The 22,865-nt window shown below is 29.1% G+C and overlaps 2 protein-coding genes across 2 annotated transcripts; both read left to right on the plus strand.

Moving 5' to 3' along the window:
- The first annotated feature begins 5,171 nt into the window (after positions 1-5,171).
- LOC18056039 (defensin-like protein 182) lies at positions 5,172-5,771 on the plus strand. The gene is made up of 2 exons (XM_024177925.1): positions 5,172-5,186; positions 5,400-5,771. Exons 1-2 carry the CDS (start codon positions 5,172-5,174, stop codon positions 5,769-5,771), a joined length of 387 nt encoding a protein of 128 aa, XP_024033693.1.
- Positions 5,772-6,895: 1,124 nt separating this feature from the next.
- LOC18056040 (pentatricopeptide repeat-containing protein At2g34400) lies at positions 6,896-10,572 on the plus strand. Its single transcript, XM_006453226.2, has 4 exons — positions 6,896-7,779; positions 8,406-9,589; positions 9,981-10,071; positions 10,203-10,572. Exons 1-2 carry the CDS (start codon positions 6,896-6,898, stop codon positions 9,253-9,255), a joined length of 1,734 nt encoding a protein of 577 aa, XP_006453289.2. The 3' UTR covers positions 9,256-9,589; positions 9,981-10,071; positions 10,203-10,572.
- Positions 10,573-22,865: the final 12,293 nt, after the last annotated feature.

Consider the following 22,865-nt stretch of genomic DNA (forward strand, 5'->3'; position numbering starts at 1 on the left):
AGGGTTTTTCGTTTTTATTAACCAGAAAGGGTTAATCTTTGTTTTTTTTATATTGTTAATAACGTCCATTATAGTAATTATTATTATGATTAAACTAAATTCAGCTTATGATATTTTTTACGATATTATATATTTTTAATGAAATGTCTTGTATAGTCTATATGATTTTATTTTCTATAATAATAAAATTTTTAATAATGTGTATATATATAGTCCAATTGAATGTATTTTTCTAAAGTGTGTATAATTTGATTTTATTTTTTAACCCCGCTTGAAAACCACTCAATCAAGTCAACAAGGTACAATTTGTTAAAAATTAAATTTTTAATAATATCAAGCATAATTTTTTAGGTATTATTACAATAATTGTTATTGACATTGTATTGTACCCTTAACTAAATTAACAATGTAACTAGAAAACTATAATTTCAGTGCAACACTGAGAATTAAATAATTTAGGGAAAAAGATACCTACACCCCCGAGATTTGGAAAAATGATCATATAAAACCTCATGTTTTCACCGAGGGACCCTAAGACCCCTTTGACTATAATACAATTTGGATTTATTGATTCAAAAAAATTGACTTTTAGATTTTTAATAAGTACAAATATAATTTAAATAGTTTAATTTGTCTAATAAATTAATAATATTAAAATATTTTTAATATATAAAATAATTTTTAAAATGTAAATTATGATATTTATTTTAATTATATATTTTTATTTGTTAGAAAATTTTAAATAAATCTTTAGGTTAAATAGATTTTATAATTAATAAAATATATCTCATGTATTAATAGTATTCAAATTTTGTATACAATATTGAAAATAATTTAAATTTTTAAATATTTATTTTAATATTATGTTCCTATTTATTAAAAAAATTTAGCTTAATATAATATAAGATTGTAAAGTACTAAAATATTTTTTATATATTAATTATTTTAAAATGTATATATTGTTACATTTATTTTAATATTATATTTCTACTTATTATAAAACTTTAGAGTCAATTTTTTTGAATTAATAAAGTCAAAAAGCATTATAGTTAAAAGGGGTTTTAGTGTCTCTTAGTGAAAACTCAGGGATCTACATGATCATTTTCCCAAGCCTTGGGAAGCGACCTTTTCATTATTTACGCTTAATTGCATATGTGATTATATGATTTAAGTATAATAATTAAAATTTTAAAGTATAATATATTAATTTGAGTAATACTCACTTATAAAATAGATATTATATAATTCGAGTAGTAATCAATGAAAAATATGATGTATAATCAATTATTACAAATTTATAACACTATTAGTTTACAATGAAATAAATTATCACTAAAATATAATAATTGAAAATAAGGCAACATCAATTAAGGTATAAATTACGTATCCAACTATATAAGTATAATGTTAAATAAATTTAATTTTTATGACTCATAAAAAACTATTGCAATTTGGAGCAATAAATAAATAGTTTTAAAATTGTAGTCAACATTATTGTTAAATTATAAGGTTGAATTTATCTGTAAGAGAAAATTTTCCTTTTAATACTTAATTGAGGAAGCAAAATTAATGTTTTAATATATTTTCTTTTTTCTTGATTGCATTAATTTCCTAATGTGTTTTTTATATAAAATATTGTTTAATTTGAAATGCATTTACTGTGCTTAAAGCATTAATTAAAGATAAATAAATGGTGACTTAGTTGAATTGGATTCAAAGTAAATGCTAATTTGTAAATTTTAAAATTTCAATATAAAAATTAATTTTCACTATTCCTGTGATAATCATATAATAAATTAATAAATAAATAATTTGTTTTATCTTAAACATTTGAAAAATAAAAATTTGAGCTGTACAAATTGCATATGCAATTGTTAAAAATGAAATTTTGGTTGAAGTGATGAGATATCAAAGAATTTATTTTGGAAAGAAAATGAGTACAATTAATTTGAGTTAATAAAATAGGCATATCTATAATGATCAAAAGCTCAAGTATAAATAAGTTGAGTTTAAGAAATCTCATGAAATCAAGAAGATTAAAAAGAAAAACAAAATGTTCCAACATAATTAGATTAGGTAAGTTCCTAATCTTTTAACTTACAATGTTGATTGTAGTTTATAGAAAATTGAATAGGGGTTAAATAGTGAAATTTTAATATATTGTTGTAAGTTGATATTTACTAAAATAAGAGGAGTAAAGTGAGATTCACCTTAATAATATTATTTGTTTTTCGTAATAAAGGTACCTTTGAATTTTATAATATCAACTTGGAATTTAACCAATAATGTTGAAACATAACATAGGCACTGAGAACTTGAAACACAAAAGTAGTGAACTAATTAATTGAAGTAATTGAACCCATAAGTGAGAAAGTTTAACCAAAATATGGAACTTATCTAACCATATATAAAATCTAAAAAGTAAATTTGGTATCTAACCCAATTTATTAAAATCTTACATAAGTAATCGGAATATTCAACACAATACTAGTGAAATTATTACTTGAAACTCATGTACCAATAAAGGAGAAAGTTTAACCAAAAGTAGGGAGTAGTCCAACGAGAAATGAAATTTACTTATAATTTAACCCAAAATATTGTTACTTAACGAATTTAATAGAAATATTAAACACAAAACTCATGGATTGAAAAGTTGAAATATATTAACCTATAATTGAGAAAGATTAACCAAAAATAGGGATTAGTCCAACCAAAAATAAAATCTTACAAAATATATTTAATATATAACCCAAATTATTTGAATCTTAACTAAATAATAGGAACACTCAACATAAAACTAGTGGAATTATTAGTTGAAATAAATGAACCTATATGAGAGAAAATTTAACCAAAATCAGGAAAATTATCCAATGAGAAATAATATATACTTGGAATTTAACCCAAAATATTGGTATTTAACGATTTTAGTAGGAATACTAAACACAAAACTAGTGGATTGAAAAGTTGAAGCATATAAGGCTATAGTTGAGAAAGATTAACCAAATTAGGAACCAATAGAACCAAAAATAAATTTTTACAAAGTAAAATTAGTATTTAGCCCAAATTATTAAAATCTTACCTCGATAATAAGAAGATTCAACACAAAATCACTGGAATTATTAGTTGAAATATATGAAACCATAATGGAGAAAGTTTAACCAAAATAAGGAACTATTCCGACGAGAAATAAAATTTACTTGGATTTAACCTAAAATATTGATTTTTAATGATTTTAGTAGGAATAATAAACACAAAACTAATGGATTGAAAAGTTGAAATATATTAACCTTAAATTGAGAAAATTTAACCAAAATTTGATACAAATCCAACCAAAAATTAAACGCTACAAAGTAATTTGGTACTTAACCCAAATAATTAAAATCTTACCTAGATAATGGGAACATTCAACACAAAGCTAGTGAAATTATTAGCTGAAACCCTTATACCAATAAGAGAGAGAGCTTAACCAAAATTAGGAACTCATCCTAGGAGAACTGAAATTTACTTGTAATTTAACCCAAAATATTGGTATTTAATGAAGTTAGTTGGAACATTAAACACAAAACTAGTGGATTGAAAAATTGAAATAAATGAACCAATAAATGAGAAAGACTAACCGAAATTAGAGACATACAAAATAAACTTGAAACATCCACCCATTAAATTGGTATTTAACCAAAAAATTGGAATATAATTATTTTTATAATTTCTTAACATTTATTTATGTTAAAAAAAATTTAAAATATTTTTCTCATTTAATTGGTTTTTTATGTTTCAGATTTAAATTTTTCATATTTTTTTTCATTTTACTATATTTTTTTAAGCATTAAAAATAAATTTTAAAAATTATTTAATGAACAACCGGTAAAATTTGTTCTAGTTTTTGGCAGCGGCTGTATAAGATACAGCCCTGCACTGTAAGATGACTCGTAATTTAACACAAATTTTCGAGTCTGACAAACATTTGTTACAGTGAAATTCTAGATTTTAGTCCGTATATCCAACAACGGGTGTAAAAAACTTTCATATTTTAAAAATTAACATTGTATCAATCTTTTTATTATTATTTTATATTGTATCTCTATCATTTCTTTTTTAATTATTTCCAAATTCCCCTCCATCATCTCTTTTTAATTATTTCCAAATTAATTCCAATTAACATCAATGGAGACGTCTTAGTTCTTAACTTTCAATGAGGCTATTGGGTGGCATTTTTTCTCTCTTGTACTTACTCCATAAGGTTACTTGAAAGAGAAATTACTTACCATCCACCTATTTATTTTGTTTTTTTTTAAAATACACAAAACACTTTTTTTTTTAATGCGCCACTTGAAGTTAGTCTTTTATTGTACTTGTTCACTTTCGTCTAATCTCTGTTAATGGATTTAACAGAATATAAATGAAATGACATTTTCGTCCCCTCAAAGGAAAATTATAATTTAACCCAAAATAAATGGAAATTGGAGATAAATTGGTTGGATTTAAAAATTTTCAAGCAACAAAGTTAAACACGAAGGTGGATACTAGAAACTGGAGGAAAATAGTATTTGTTGCTTGCTAGACTTAGAAAATTTGTATTTATTTTTTTCTTTTTTATTTGAGTTAAACGACGTCGGTTTTCTTTTTTTTTTTTTAATTTTCAAATCGCGTTAAATGACATCGTTTCTCTCTTTTGTTTAAAAAATAAAACAACATAATTTTAGGTATTCAAATGAAATGTCCATTTTACCCCTCTGACGTCAGCAACGTTCTAATAGCGGTTAGATGGAAGTGGACGAGTGCAATAAGAGGCTAACTTCAGGTGGCACACTAAAAAAGAAAAAAATGTTTGTGTATTTTTTAAAAAAGGCAAAACAAACAGGCGGACGGTAAATAATTTCCCTACTTGAAACTAAAAAACAAAACAAATCCTTTCATGTGTGACAGTTGATTTTAGACCCCAAATATCGAAATCTAATTACATGCTTACTATATTTGAGTCTTCTTTCCTAATTTTCATTCATAACTGAGATTCAACAATATTACAGAGCTACTATATATATAAAAAGAAAGAAAGATTGCATATACCTTCCCTAAGTTACTAGCAAATTTTATTTAAATAAGTGTAGTCACCTGAAAATATATCAAAATCGAAAAAAGAAGTTGAGATCTTGTCTTGTGCTCTGAATATAATGGCCAAGATTATTGTCTCAAATTTTATCCTTTTCTTCATTCTCCTTGCATTAGGTAAGTAAATACAAGTTGCATTATCTATTTCCCAATAATGCTTAAATGAAGTTTTTTTTTTCCCTCGTATATATACCCAACACTTTTGAAAAACATAATTCTTCAAATATTGTCAAACTATTTTCCCTGTATCATATTACAATAAAATTTGATTTTTTGATTATATCTTTCAGTTACTAATTCAATTAATCAATTTACGTGGAAATGTAGTGCATACCATCAAGGGAGATACGTGCCAAGAAGGCTTGGGTCAATGTGGCGCTAGCAATGACTGTGATTTACAATGTAAAACTAGGCACGCTGGTCAAGGCCAAGGCTCTTGCGACCGCACCATTCAGCCTCCATTGTGCACATGCTTTTACCCTTGTGGCTCTCCGTCGAAACGGCCGCCATCGCCCAAAAAGTGCACCGCCGGTTTAGGTGCATGTGATCAGTGCCGCGACCTATGTTGCAACGGCAAGTGTGCGGCTCAGTTTAAAGGTGGTCAAGGATTTTGTGATAATATTGGTGCCCAATATTTGTGTCAATGTACATATGATTGCTAAATTACGAGCAACCATATATGCGTCTTAAGCATCATAGAATTACAATTCAATAAAATTTGAGAATATATTTGTTTAAACTAAACGTTGAAATCTTTCTTCTTCTTTTTTTTTAGTTTTTTGTCATGAAAATGAATTAGCGTCAAATTAATGAAGACGGAGAGTGAGTTAATTTTATTATGCATGGCCATAAATTGAATTATAAATAACTTTTATTTGAAAATTCTTTCAAATGTACATTTTTATTCTTCCAATTTGAAGATCTTACTTAGGCAGTGAAGTTGTCAATTTAAAAGAGAAACAAATTCTTTCCTGTAATTGAGATTTTAGCCCTCAAAATATTGAATTAATGCAGAGATTTTAATTAGCTATTATCTTACATACAAGTCAAAAAATAAAATAGTATTCTTGCTATGTAAAGCATTACCGGATATTCACGTCTAGAAATTTAGTAATATTACTAAAATATAGTGTTCTTTTTTATCTTCTATTTAGTCTCCGTTAATTACCTAGATTTCAACATGAAGAAGTACGGGTATAATAGGAAGTTGGATGTACCTTTCTTAGTTACTTACAAAATTTTTATTTAATGACAAATTTTAAATGGTACTTTAACTTTCAATATCTATTATTAAATTGTATGAATCAATAACTCAAAATTTATGTCAAAATTTTAAATAAGAAAATTTAAATTAAGATATCACCTCCCCTTATATATAATATATAATTAAAATCGAAAACAAGGTGCGAACTCAATAAAATGGCCAAAGTAGTTGTTTATGTGAAAATAGGCAAGCTGGCACCGCCTTTCTGGATGGGGTGCCAGCAATTTTCAACATTCAAATATTTGAATGTTGTAAATTTAAACTTGTAAATTTAAAGAGGTGGGGTTTCTACGAGGACTGCCCAGGGGTGTCAGAAGTAGATGTCAATTTCAAATTGTTGCAACATTCATAAGATTATTTTTTGGGCCCATTTAAAGGTCCGTTTGAGAAAATTATTATGAATAAATCTTAGGTCAATATGATGTTCTCAAAGTTATGCTACACTACACTACAATTACAAATACACCCTCGGCGGGCTTTATTTTTGTTTCATGGCACGTTGCCATACATGTAATGGAAATAATGCTTCTTCGAGCAAAAGCTTATTCCCGCCATCTTGCCTTTACCGAACTTAACGACCCAAGTCTTCTAAGAGAAAAACTCCTATCCCTCTTGAAAAAATGTCCATCCACAAAAACAGTGCAACAAATTCACACTCAAATGCTGATAAATTTTATACAAAAACCCAACTTCCTTCTTATCAGAATCATTGATCTTAAAGACTTCAATTACGCTTCCCTTCTCTTTCACCAAATCTCGAGACCCAATGAGTACGCTTTCAATGTAATGATCCGCGGGTTGACAACTGCGTGGCAAAAATACTCTCATTCTCTTAAACTCTATTACCAAATGAAACGTTTGGGCTTAAAACCAGATAATTTTACGTACCCGTTTGTGTTTATATCGTGTGCGAATCTTTTGGCGTTGAATCATGGGGTTTCTGTTCATTCATCGGTGTTTAAGATTGGACTGGATGAGGACGATCACGTGAGTCATTCTTTGATTACTATGTATGCGAGGTGTGGTAAATTGGATAGTGCGCGTAAGGTGTTTGATGAAATTAGAGAGAGAGATTTGGTGTCGTGGAATTCGATGATTTCGGGGTATTCGAAGATGGGTTATGCGAAGGAAGCAGTAGAGTTGTTTGGGAGAATGAGGGAGGAGGAGTTTTTGCCAGATGAAATTACGTTAGTGAGCGTTCTTGGATCGTGTGGGGACTTGGGGGATTTAGTGTTGGGTAAGTGGGTGGAGGGGTTTGTGGTGAAGAATAAGATGGACTTGAACTTTTATATGGGCTCTGCGTTAATTGATATGTATGGGAAGTGTGGGGCTTTAGTGTCTGCGAGGCAGGTCTTTGATGCGATGGTTAATAAAGATGTAGTTACATGGAATGCAATGATCACAGCGTAAGTGATTCTTGTTTGCACTTGCTTTACTATTTTATGTTTTAAAATCATCTCTGAAGGAAACATTGGCTTAGATTCATCTGCACAGCTTTGACTAATTGGAGAGCTTTTGCCCAACTGATGACTTAGCTTTTCTCTTCAGAATGACTGTCTTTGCTAATGTTTAGATATGTCAATGAGAAAGATGATTAGTATTTGAAGATCTGTTGATTTTTGCTGAAAATCAAATTGATTTGACATCTTAGAGTTCCTCGCTGATTGATGAACGTGGAAAGAAAAATTTCTCTTGCTTAGATTTTGGTGCGCAAAATGTGATTGATTATCTTGAAATAATGGCTTTTCTCATTTCCTCCTTATTGATTATATTGAAATATGAAATTTTACCTAGTAAACAATTTTAGAAGCATTGTGCTAAGATGATGGAACTTGACTTGGATTGGCTCTGTTACAACATCATCGATATAATTTTCGTAAGAATGCGATTCCTGACGGGCAACACTGACTGTCTTTGCATCATATTTTTACATGTATGCATATTTTTTCTTTTTTAACATATGAATCTTCTATGCAGTAACTATATTTTATTGGTTTCTGTGCTTAGTAACTGTTTATTTGACGTAAGACAGATATGCACAAAATGGCTTGTCGAATGAAGCAATAATGCTGTTCAATCGCATGAAATACGCTGGAGTTAATCCAGATAAAATTACATTGATAGGAGTACTATCTGCATGTGCCTCTATTGGGGCTCTTGATTTGGGGAAGTGGGTTGATAAATATGCGTCACAAAGAGGCCTACGACATGACATATTTGTTGCTACTGCTTTAATTGACATGCATGCTAAGTGTGGGAGCATAGATGATGCACTAAAAGTTTTTGAAGACATGCCTGTAACAAATGAGGTCTCTTGGAATGCCATGATTTCGGCACTTGCTTTTAATGGACGAGCCCATGAGGCATTGTTACTGTTCGAGCGCATGTCTAAGGAGGGTGGGGCTGCCCGCCCAAACGATGTCACGTTTATAGGAGTACTTTCTGCATGTGTTCATGCTGGATTGGTTGATGAAGGTCGTCGATTGTTTGATTTGATGAGTTCATCATTTGGGTTAATCCCAAAGAGTGAGCATTACTCTTGCATGGTTGATCTTTATGCACGAGCTGGACATTTGTCTGAAGCTTGGGATTTTGTTGAGAGGATGCCTGAAAAAGTAGATGAGATTGTTCTAGGGGCTTTGCTTGGTGCATGTCAGAAGCAGAAAAATACTGATGTAAGTCAGCGGGTGATGCAACTGCTTCCGGAGATAGAATCTTCAAATTCTGGGAACTATGTTATCTCATCGAAAATATTTGCAAATTTGAAAATGTGGGATGACTCGGCAAAGATGAGGGCTTTGATGAGAGAGAAGGGTGTCAGTAAGACTCCTGGTTGTAGCTGGATTGGAATTGATGATCCGAAGCAGTCTAATTGGAAATAGTTAAAATGCTCATACTTTTTTGGAAAAGAACTCTTGAGTCTGTTTGAATGACAAAGAAAAAGTGCCAAAATTTTGATAAAATCTTTCATTCTATATATGGCTGGTACCTGGGCAAAGAAGAACAGCCATATTGTCCTCCAGTCACCAAGCCTACAACTAAAACAATCATCACTAATGAATTTATTGCCAGGAGATTTTCTATAGAGTAACTCTCTATCCTTTGTTGTCATTGCATTCCTGAGGCAGCTACAGATTGGTAACTATAAATTTGAGGAGATTTTGACAATTTGTTGTCATCTGGAATCAATCATGATGTACACATTGCTTTTCTGAGGTAAACTGGTCTATCTTTTTCATTTGTTTTAAGTTACATGCAGTCTTGTTTCTTGTTTACTTTAAAATTGGTAAAGGAAACAGTTTTTGCAAGTTAATTTGTTTCTGGAGCTCTACTGTTTTTTCAATTGCATTACACTGCCTATAACGATGTTACTGTACAAATCTTATTCATGATAGAAAGAGAAAAAATGCATCAGAAAATACCCAAAAAAGGTGCCTGTTTGACAAAATGGGCTCTGATTTTGTTTTCAATGCTTACATCTATCTAATGTTATTATTTAAAAGAATTCCTGCCTCTTTATCTAGAAGGTGAAGTATGACGAGTAAGGTTCATTTAAATATAATAACTTCTTTGATTCAAAGTGCCTCTCAACCTTCTCTGTTTTCAGGTTCTGAATTCAGTCGTACAAAGAGTGATGTCATTGGAAGAGTAGATGTGGAATCCTAAAGGTCATTGAGCTGGATATTGAGATCCTCAAGGTAACTAAAGACTGCATTCAATTTCTTCAATCTGGCGTTAATTTGTCTGGTTACTTGTTACATGTTACTTTTATTTCAGTCTCATACTCTCATTACATGCACGCATTCTATTGAATAACTATATTTTGTAGGTATCATAAATCACATATCAAGCCATAATTTGTCAATGCCAGTGGTTCACTTTTTCTGCATCCAATGTCCAATGACAGGTTTGGCTCATTAACAAGAACAAAAGTTAGATCATCAACTTATGGATAATTTGAATCAAAATATCTATTCGTAATTAAAAATTTGTCCAATTGAGATGAAGGACCAGTTTTACCTGGATCCATCATTACAAATTTGATGAAGGGGTTTGCCTGTGGTCAATGCTACAGATGTTGATAGTTGCTCTCTATAGAATCTAATCTTTGATGAGCAAGATCTCACATACATGAGCTTGCCGCTGATGTACTTGTGATTTCATCTTTAGTTGCCCGATGGAATTTGGGATGTATAACCTTACCTATGCAATAATGTGGTTTATTTTCTACCAGTTTAAATGTTTAGGGCTAACAATTATTTTAAGATATGTTTGGAATTAAAATGCGTGATATAAGTGAGTGGATGCATGATTAATAAATATTTAGTTGTAAAGTAAAAGTGAATGTTTACAGAATAATTTATCAGTATTGTTTTAAAATTAAGAAAAATGATACTTGCACTCTCAAGGTTTGGGAAAAATATTCATAAAGACCCCCCAAGTTTTTAATAAGAGGCATCAAGACCCTCTTTTGACCATAATATCTTTGACTTTATAAAACAAAAAAAAAAATTGACCCCAAAATTTTATAATAAATAGATATGTGACATTAAAATAATAGTAATAATAATATATTTAAAAATATTTTTATATCCTTCGCTCTTGAATCTAAAACCATATCTGGTTTTGCCTCCCCTTAGAGCGACCCTTCCGAAACAACATTCTAGCAACTTCGTTTTCAGCCAGCGTTCTCAAATAAATAAATTAAAATTAAAATTATTTTGATTATTATTTAATATTAATAATAGGGATATATTTTGTTAATTGTAAAATCTATTTAACCTAAAGATTTATTTAAAATCTTCATAATAAATATAAATATATTATTAAAATAAATATAATAATTTAAATTTTTAATATTGATTTTAAATGTTAAAATTTTTTTTAGTCTACTAGATAGATTATATTGTTTATATTGAATTTGTATTAATTAAAAAGCATTAAAGTCAATCTTCTAATTATTAAATTTAAAGGATATTATGCTTAAAAAATGGAGTTTTGATATCTTCTTTTAAAAATTTAGAGATTTTTATAACTATTTTTCAAACTTTAAAAGTGTAAGTATTCCATTTTCTTTAAAATTAAAGAGACACAATAGTTATAAGCATAGCCCTTACTTATTTTGACTTGAATGATCAAGCATGGGCACTTAAATGGCAGAAAATGAATGTCAATATAACTACGTCTGTTGATGGTTTATACTTTTATTGAATAGCATTATTTTCAGAGAGCTTTCCACATACCACAAGTGCCAGAAATTCGACTCAAATTATGTGGTGAACATTTGGAAGCACATCAAATCAATTTGAAATGACTAATTCCAATCATGATTATCAGTTTCTCCACTCATAATTGTCATTTTCGCATCTATTTTGCCTTCATAATTGGTGGATGATACCATTATGTAATTTTGAAAGTGTCAATATCATTATCTATTTGGAATCGAGTGGAGGTGACGTCAAAATATTGAAATTGGGGTTTTGCCACTCACTTAGTGGCGGAAGTCCGCGCAACCCCCGAAATTTTGATTTTTTTTATAATTATAATGACAATTTTAAGATATTAAGTAAAAAAATAAAAAGTTGAGAAAATTATTAATAATCAGTAACTCCTAAATGTTGAAAATATATTAATACCTCTTACTAATTTATATTTCTTATTATTTTAATTTTTTATACAAAAAGTAAATTATTTAATTTTTTTCTCCCTCGTTAAGGAGCCGTAATTGTTATTTAATCGTATTTGAAGTCCCTAAGACTCAAAATTGTCATTTTCATCTTCTATTTACTTTGCTAAGTTTATTTTACAAAACATAACTAAAAGAACGATTCTACTTTCCTCTTCATTTTTTTTTTAATTCTCTCCCACTAGGGTCAAGGATCCAAGTTTATTTTGTTCATTGTCCCACAAATTAGTTTTCAAGAAAGAACGACAGCTCTCAATCTCATTCAACGGCTCAACCCAAAGTAAAAGTGGGGTAATAAAACCATTTGGGCTTAGCCCAAGTGGCTAGAGCCACTCCCTCACAAATGTGAGGGAAGGGGTTCGAGCCTCCGCAGTCGCATTGTAAGGGTTTAATTTAAATATTCTTCCTTGGAGTCCTTGAGCTCAAGTGAAGACAGTCTTTCTCCCAGGATGGGAGTTTGACATCCCTCGAATATTTGAGAGGGTTAAAAATCTGAACGGTGTCATATCAGCATTCATATCAATAGGGCTCAGTATAAATATATGATTGTACATATCAATTATACTCTCATGTAATATGAACTGTAATTTGAGCAATAGTCTCATGTAATCAAAAAAAAAAAAGTGGGGTAATAAAGTCCCAAAAAGGGGCAATGACAAATGTGGAAATCAATTTTGTTTTTTTAATTACCATGCATACTAAACAAAATGCCTTTTGTTCCTTATTTATTTATTTAGTTTTGAATTTTTAGGGTCTCAAAAGTCTTAATGCCTTTTGTTGCTTTGTATGATGCATGAACATGCTCGCGTCAGAAACTAGAACTGCTCAATGTCTAATTCGGTGACAAAGAAAACATAAATAATAAAATGGGCCACGTCCGTGTTCCTCTTTCTTCACCCGACAAGGCCCGCAGTAGGCAACTATAAGATTGTGAATCGCTGACACGTTTTCCACTAACCATTGTCCATCTAGCACTATATTTTCTCCAAAAATTACTCTTGAAGTAGCCCGCTTTCTTCTTCCTCTTATCTCGGACTGTTGGAATCCATTATATGCCCATCATTTTCATTTCAACTGCACAATCCTTGTGCCGCTCTTTAAGGCGTGCTCAATAATTGAAACCAACGGGGCTAAATATTTTCATAGATTTAATGTCGGGATCCCACTATTTACCGTGGTTTGAGATGAGAATACGTTACCAAAATGTAGGCTTTATCAAGAGGAGAAGATTGTATGGTGATTGTTGACGTTACATCCATTATTCAATTCTCACAATACTGAGGAGTTTGGCATATGTTATTATTAAAGGTGTGTTTGCTTGCTGAACTTTTAATCGGATCATATCTTTAGAGACCACTGAGAGATATAATGTTTACATTGTTGGCATACAAATTAAACAACCGAGTATTCCCAAGCATACACATTCGATTTTAAAAGTAAAATGGTACAAAATCTAACTCATTCAAATCAATTCAATCCAAAATCTTACTATCATTTAACAATCGTATTCGTTACAACACGAATTTTGTATCCTAACTTTTATATACGTGACATTATTTATTTTGTTGGAAAAGTCGAGATTAGGATGGGTGGATAATTTATAAAGGACTAAAAGTACAAATATGTAAAAAGAGGTTCCCAATCCTGTAGATTTGGAGGTCTTCCTATTGCTCGGAAACTGCCTTAAAATATACATTCCGTCATACGTTGCAGGTGGGGGAGCAAATATAAAAATTTTTAAACAATTTAGAACAGGATTGGCCATGATAGTAGAAAAAGGCATACTTGCAACAAAAGCTGTCCTCTCATGCAATGTTGCAATATACTGTAAATAAACCAGCAAGGTGCCTACTTTTCACGATGCTTTTTGGATAAACAATTGTTATGTAACCTAACACACTTTTCTTCAAAAACAATAAACCTATATAAGACTTTACTTTCCTGAAACTTCAAAAATCTAAAGCCAAATGTTACTTAAGAAAATTGAGATTGTCCACCATATAAACTCTTGTATATTAATAGTTTTGTAATGAATAATATTATTAAAACTTATTTACACTCACGTATAAACTAATTCAGTACACCTATCTATTGAGAAGTTTTTTGGTGTTATTGGAGTATTGATTGTTATCCATTCACTATTTACTACATGTATATGTATATGTATCTTATCATGATTGGTTGAAATATACACATAACAATAAGTGAATGAAAAGGAAGTAATGCTCCGAAACACTTAAGAAATTTTCCTATTTAAGTTGTCACATGGTTCTCATCTATCTACATACACTTAAGAAATTTTCCTATATCGTTAGTTTTTACTCTTTCATTGATTTAACACATTACTATGTGAGCAAGGTGTATTAATAGTTTTAAATAGATTTAGGGGGAAAAAAACTTTCTTAAGTGTATGTAGATATAATTAGTCGTATTGCTAATTAAAGTTAAAATCATGGATAAATGCTCGTTTAGCCCCTATGTTTGACTTAAGTAGATGTTTAATCCTTATATTTTAAAGAATGCCATAAGACATTCGTGCTATTAAATGCATTATATTTTTGCCCATACTTGTTCTTTACTTTTACAATAATATCCTTACAACAATACTGTTGACATCGATCAATTTACCTATAAAAAATTTAATTAATTAATTAAACAAATAATTATTTATTAGCAAATTAACCAATAGATATCACTATAAAAGAACTTTTCTTTTTTGTATTCTTGCAATAATCTTACCTAATAATTATTTATAAAAAATTAATTTACTAAATTAATCCTACAAGTAAAATAATAACATAAACGCTTCACTATTTTTTTAAAAAATTTGTTCTACTTTCAAGGATCATTGGATAAATTAATTTTTTTTATTTTTATTAATATCGCTAAGGATATTATTATAAAAAGTAAGAAAAAGTAAGAGTAGGAAATATAACATATTAATCAATAAGATTATCTTAAAATATTTTTTAAAATATAAAAATTAAATAGATCTCTACAACAAAATAGAAGGAATAAATAAATATTTATCCTTAAAATCACTCACAAATTTTTATCTTCGATAGTCTCCCCCCCACACACTAAAGTGGTCACATATAGACAACTTTATTTAACCAAGAGCCATTTGATCTTTCTAAAAAGCTTAGCCTTTGACCCGCTCCATTATCTTGAAAGGTGAGTTGATTGTACAAGAAAATTAACTAGGCATGTTGAGGGAAATTCGATATTGCGTATTGTGTCATTGCCTTTCAAGAGCACTAACATTTAGAAACCAGAGAATCTCAATGATTTAACCAAAAAAAATGCGGATGTGGAAACACTAAAGGAGCAATTATTTATATTCGTTGATGAAGAAATTATAAAATTAAACCCTTGAAAGCCTATGCAAAAGTTGATAAGAAAGATGCAAAAGCCATGGCTTATGTGAAAAAGATATCCACCATATACAATAAAGTGAACAAATTGTACAATTAAACATTGGCAATTGGCACACAAAAAACAAGAAGGCAACGAAGAAGACCCTAGTGGATGACTCTGCAAATTTTGTATTTCAGAATCATTGCACCAATAACATGATTTGGATCCCAGAAACATAAATCTAAATGGTGCTACCTAAATCATCACTCTATCTTTATCTTTTGTCAAAAGGCTGCTAAAGTTATGCAATATTCTAAGGATCTTGAATTTCATTAGCTTTTTATGTGGCTATAGATTAAGCAACAATTCTTGTTTAATTGTGCGGATAAGAGAATATAAATCTTGTATGCAATGAGCATATAGGATGCTAGCAATATAAAAAAACTGTTTATAGTTACTGAATAATTTTTCAATAAGGGATTCTTTAAGATATTAAAGTAAGGAATAAACTAATAAAGTATATTGTATTAGAATATTATTTATTTATTTATTGTCTTTTAGGTAATGACTCATAGTTACTAATTATACATTGTTTATAACCCACTCAGAGATTTTAATTTTTAACAAAGTCTATCAATAAATTGAATACAAGTAATTAATTAGTAATTGTGACACAATTAAGAATGTACAAATTTTTTAATTTTTTAATCAATTATTTATTTTTATAAATACATGCATGACATAAAATCTTTAAAAATTTATAGAGAATTCAAACTCCATTAAATAAACTGAATTTTTAATGGTTTCGGTTCTTAAGAAATCAGCACAGTTAGTTATGGTTTTAAAACAACTTGGCTCTATATTCCAGTGTTCGAAGATCGAAAGCAAAAAGGTAGAAACTGAATTTCAATTATGCGGAAATTTGATCTTCAAAAGTAAACTTTTGTCTCATGTAAGCAGGTGGGGGAACAAATATGAATTTCATAATATATGTGCATGATACAACTAACATTGATGCTCTTTGAAATGAAGAATGATGTAGACAGAAGTATCTGAATATTTGATGTACAGGGTTGCTCAGTTTACTAATGATATATATTTGGTGGCAGCGTATATATCTTGGCATATAAGATTCTTGCCTAACATGAACTCTTTAAAATGAAATTTAAAGTTTTGATAGGTGATTTAATGTATATGACAGGAGATTCTTTAAAGTATATCTACTCTCTCCCTCATGAAAAATGCTCAGTAAGACAAAACCTTATAGTTGGTATGAATTCAAACTCAATTTTTTTTTAAAAAAATTTTTTCTGTACGTTTTCACTCACCCATTCAAACTCAATTTCAGAATCTGAGTTATATGAAAACCGCTTCTTACCACTAGTTAAAATAACTATAAAGAAATACACACACACACACACACACACTTAGACGGCGAGTAAAAAATGCTTATTCTTCGGAGAAAGATGAATATGAACCAATCTACGTTAGCCAGTAAAATTATTAACTAGAGAAACTATAGCCCATTAAGCTTCAGCGGGACAAAGATTGTATTCGCATTTCACTCTACTATTGGTTGAATTGAAATGATTTGTTTAGTCAAAAACTCAAATTATCATAATAGCGTTTTCATGTGCTTAATTAATAGCAAATTTGGTGAATACATCCACTTCCATATATATGTTATCCTAAACATGCAATTGATTATTTTGTTGTGAATATTAAGTATGACAAAGCGTATTCCAATTTGTTCAAGGTAGCTCAATGCACTTTTCGGACTTTACTTAAAGATAATGTCCTTTTAATTAAATAGTCACAATTTTGCATGGTAGCGTGTAAAGAAAATAGAAACAAGTTCTTGCTAATCCATATATACAGCAACCTGCAACGAAATCCATAAGAACGAAAATTTCTTTTACACCATTTTTATAACATTTTTCAAAATCATTTTGTTTTGCGAAGTGTTCTATTACTTTTCTTCATAATTGATTATAGTTGGAGCCACAATGATCTAAGATGGGTTCATAGAGATTTTGTTTGGGTATAATATCAAAACAACTTCGTACAATTTTAATATATCTACAACAACTTGTGAATTTTAAACATAACAGTGATGTAAATGTCATATGTTGTTATTAAAATTTGAGAAATATTCTACGTCATGAACTTTCACTTCCTGAACTAAATTATTGACTATATGTCCTTGCAACTTATAATTATATTCAATCATTCGCCACCAACATCACGATTACTTTAAAAGTAATAATAGAACGAAACTAACCGTTGTTTATGTGTGTACGTGCGTGCGCTTTTGTTTATTTGTATTATCTCCTCCAAATGCCCATTCAATTAATTTATTCAAATTCTGGCGAAGTACTGCGCAATATCAATGGAGATTCATGCTCAGCAGGCTTAGATGCATGTGGCAGTGATTGTGATTCAGGGTGTAAATCCTTTTATGGTGCTCAAGGCCAAGGCTCTTGCGGTATGTGCACATGCTTTTATCCTTTTGATGCTCAGCCGGCACCACCGTTGCCACCACTTGTAATACAGATTTAAGTGAAATATGCGGAGCTCAGTGCCGTGACAAATCAAGCGTGCCAATGTGTTTGCTAATGGTCAAGGACATTGTGATAGCATTGTTACCCAACTTTTGTATCGATGCACATATGATCGCTAAATAATATCTTGCACATCATGTGATAATTATCAATAATTATGTGCAGTAGATTGATGATATAATACATAACTGTAAAACTATAGTCTAATTTAATTTCTGAAAAGCTTAATATTAAAAGTTTGGAAATTACAGTTCGACGAATATAATACAACTGTAGCATCATATATTCTTTTGCCGTAATAAATTAAAGTAACCTAAGAAAAAAAGAACCGTCTTTAATAAGGCAAGAAAATAAAGCTTACAGATATATGGAACTAGTTAAAATAACAATACAAGAAAATATGTATGGATCTCAAACGGCAACTAAAATATGCTCATATGTACGAAAAAAAAGATGAATATGAGTCAATCAATCTAGCTTTAGCCAATATAATTGTTAATTAAGAAGCAACAATAGCCCATTATTGTTTTTTTTTTTTTTTTGGAGGGGGGGTAAGAGAGAGATTGTATTCACATTTCAACTCGACTATTGTTGAATTGAAATGATTTGTTCAGTCAAAGACTCAAACAGCTTATCACAAATTCACAATATCATTTTTGTTTTGCTTAATTAATTGCAACTTTGGCGGGGTACATCCACTTCCATATATATGATATCCGAAAGATGCGTTTGATGATTTGGTTGCGAATATTAGGTATTATAAAGTGTATACCAACTTGTTCTAAACAGTTCAGCCCACGTTTCGAACAATACTGAGAGATAATGTGCTTCTAATTAAATAATCATAATTGTTCACGGCTGAGTGTTGTGGGGGGTAAAAAAAAACCTATATCTGTCTATCCAGGATACCTTAAAGTATATATTCTCAATTATCTTTTACATATGCTAAAAATAAAAATAACAGGTGAGGAAAATAATGGATTTCATGTGTAATATTTTGGTGTCATAATATAAGATTAATATCGGTGTAGTTTGTTGACGGACGCCGTAAAGAGGATTGCTGCTTGTAGAAGATGGGATCTGTGAAGTCACCCAGTTAGAAATAATGGGACATTTTGATTTTAAAATCTCACATGGAATAAAAGTTCTAATATATAAAGGTATTTAATAAACTTATAAGAACCCATCATGAATATTTGAAATGAAGCAGAAGATTGATCGACGGTTACAAACATACCTTGGAGAATCACTGAAAAAATTGTGAAGAAATATAAGAGCATAAACTGTGGCATATATACAAACTTTATCTAATGATTCTGATCTAAGAAAAATTCTGCCCCAGCAAAATAATATCATTTTGTGAGAAACCAGCATTCGAGATTCTTGCGATATAATATTACATTCCCACCATGAAGGTGGAAGGCCTAGTGGATCGACTTTCGAATAACTTGTGCTTATCATGGGCTTCAAATTGGGCCTCATGGTGCTCCTGCTTCTCTCTTTCATTGGTCCACCCAAAATTCGACACATAGTGGTGTGGATCCCACCTCAAATTAGAGTGGAATAAGGGTGTATTCCTTGTTGACGCTGAGGGTGACAATAGTTTATAATAAATATATATTTTGAAGGATGTGATTTCAAGGTCAAACACCCCCATCTCAAATCCCAAAAAAATTCGGATTGTGATACAATCATTCAACTAATTAAAGCTGCGTTTATTTTCTGGAGTGGGAGGGAGAAGTGTAGATTTCTTTCACTCTAATGTTTACTTCAACAATTTGAGGAAGGATTCAAAATCTCACTCCGTAAGTCCCATCTATTTTTAGAGTGGAGAGTGGGAGTGAGACTCCCATAGGGAGAGGACTCCCACCTCTCTCTTTTCTACCATTTTTCTTATTTAATTTAATATTTAATATTTAATAAAATAAAATAAATAATATTATATTTATTTGAATAAATATTATTATATTTAACTAAATAATAATTTGTATTAATTCTAAGTTAAAATTACTTAACAATAATATTATTATATTAATAGAGAATTAATAAATATTACTATATGCTATCTTCATTTATATTCTAATACAATATTAATTTTATATTAAATAATATTATTTTATGTAATAATAAATTTAATATAATTATATTAAATAAAATAAAATAAAGTTTCATTTTCTATTTACCCTTCTTTTTTACCCCTTTTATTAAATTTACTATAATTATATTTAATAAATATTTAAATAATATTATTATATTTAACTAAATAATAATTTGGTTTGATTCTAAGTTTAAATTACTTAAAAATAATAATATTATATTAATAGAGAATTAATAATATTACTATATACCATCTTTATTTGAAAATGTAATATTATTATATTTATTTAAACATAATAGTATTATATTTATTTAATATTAATAATTAATACTAATAAATAGTTTATTCTAAGAAAATATTAATTTCGTATTATGTTAATAGTAAAATGTTTCATTTATATTGCCCTTATCAATAGTTTTTAATTTATATAATTAAAATTAAAATTAATAAAAAATTATGATGTACATAATTAAGAATATTAATAATTATTATAAATTTACAAATATAATAAAATAAATATTTATTCATGAAATATATTTTTTATTAACTTTGTAATTAAAAACTATAATTCTTTAAATAAGGATAAAATTATAATTTGAAATAATTTACTCCCAATCCAAGACAAAGTAAACACATAAATTAGATTCGAATATTATTTCATGCTTCCATTCTAGTGTAAGTAAACAACATACTCTCACTCTCGCTCCCACTCCACACTCTCAATCATAGGATTCTCACTCCTGAGGATACCCACTACAATCCAAAAAGTAAACGCTACCTAAAGTCATGAGCGGCAGACTCAGTCGGATCGTTTTCGCATGAAGTGGGACGAACACAAGCCTCGCTCACTAATAAAACAATTAGGACCATTCTCATGAACGTAAAATTGGCTTAAAAAGCCTGAAAAAATTTAGCCAACCAAAAGTGACATACATGCATTTGCCTGCAATTTGCTAGAGCTGAACTTCAAATTTAAAGTGCAAAACCGATTGATCAGACAGAGAATCCTTTATTACGTATACGAGCTTACCCTATTTTTTAATATTAATCCTTCTTTGTCCAAACATTTACATACATGCCAAAAAATTCAGCTTCACTGCAAGCAATTTTTTTTTTTAAATTTTTCTGTAATTGTGTACTTATCATAGTAGCAATATTCAGACACACGAAATAAAGAATATTGAACTAAATGTACAAACAATGAAAAAATGACATGAGCGTGTAGTTCGAGAAGAAATTTCAATTGCATCACTTTACTTGATATCTTATTTCTTTCATTATCCATATATAATACTATTATGATAAGGGCCGGCTCTAAAATATTTGAAGTCTTGGGCAAATTTTTTTTTGTGGGCCCTCTTTTTATTTTATAATTTCAATACTCAAAGAAATATAAAAAGACTCAAAAGTTCATTCCATCTTTCATTCTTAAATTTTATCAGTAATAAAAAAGATTTAAAAACTTTCAAAAGCAAAACCTAAAAAATAGTCAAGATTTTTTTTTACTTCTATTAGAATTATTACCAAAATAAACAAAAAATAAATAAGAACAATATTATTTTGAAATAGAATATTTAGAATGGTTGCGCATAAAAAGTTAAGATGATGAATTGATTAAAAGATAATAGATATGGACTTTGAATTTCAAGAATCTTTTTTTCCTTTTTAAATCAACCAATGAATGTAATAATTTTCTTTGTAAAAAAAGGAGCAAGAAATTTTTCTATCTATTATTTTTTATATTATAAGATTTTAATAGAAATTAAAAGGAATATTAAAAGCCAAAGATTTCAACGTTAAATAATCAAGGTTTTTTTTTAAGGAAACCGAAAAGATAAAGAATTTAATTTTTTTCTTGAAAAAACTAATAATAAATGAATTAATGATTAAACAATATTAGTAATTATATCTCTTTAACATTAATATTACTAAATATTGTTTTTTATAAAAAAATAATTCTTAATTATAGTATAGTTGTTAATTATCAAGATGTCTAATAGGCTTTTATACAATACATAATTTTAAAAAAAAATTTCATTAATTAGAGAATTATTAAAAAAATATTAAAAAAATAAAATCTTAAAAAAATATAAGGCCTTAAATGACCGTCTTATTTACTATGCTTAATGTCATCCCTAATTATGATTGAGACAGCAATACTATAATATGAAATGAATAATGCTGTCATTATATATATATATATATACACGCACACGTTCAAATATCAGTACTTTAATAAAGAAATTGTTTTTGAGTATCCAATAAAAGTTCCTTTATCTTTTGCGTACTACATTAAAAGACTCTTGTCTTGTGGCTTTACCAGTGAAAGGGCCAAAAAAAGGGACCGAGACCCAAGAATTTCTCTTCATCTTACAGATGTCGAAATGTACTAAAATCACACTCATATATGATTTTGTATAGAACATTTTTACTTGTAGTAGCCTGTATCTCTTTATGAGTCGGTTACATTTTCCGTCTTTTATTTGCTTTTCAAATATTTTTGCCCTTACAAGAAACAAAAAATCATCAAAATATCTGTTGTTGGCCTGTTGTGTTATTGTGAAGACCTTTCAAATTACGGATGCGTCCTTTGTTACAATTAAATACCATCCTGACCTCCTCACCCATATGAATTAGCTGTGACTTCGGGATATTAACTCATTATGTTATATATTCGTTAATTTTCTCAGATAATTGTTGATTGTCAAGGGGTAAACATAGAACTGTACCTCTTTAGGATCGATTCACATTAAAATAAGTCAATAGATTGTCAACTTAGCGCCTCCCCCC

Source organism: Citrus clementina, unplaced genomic scaffold (assembly GCF_000493195.1).
Source record: "Citrus clementina cultivar Clemenules unplaced genomic scaffold, Citrus_clementina_v1.0 scaffold_1, whole genome shotgun sequence".
In the NCBI taxonomy this organism is placed as follows: Eukaryota; Viridiplantae; Streptophyta; class Magnoliopsida; order Sapindales; family Rutaceae; genus Citrus; species Citrus x clementina.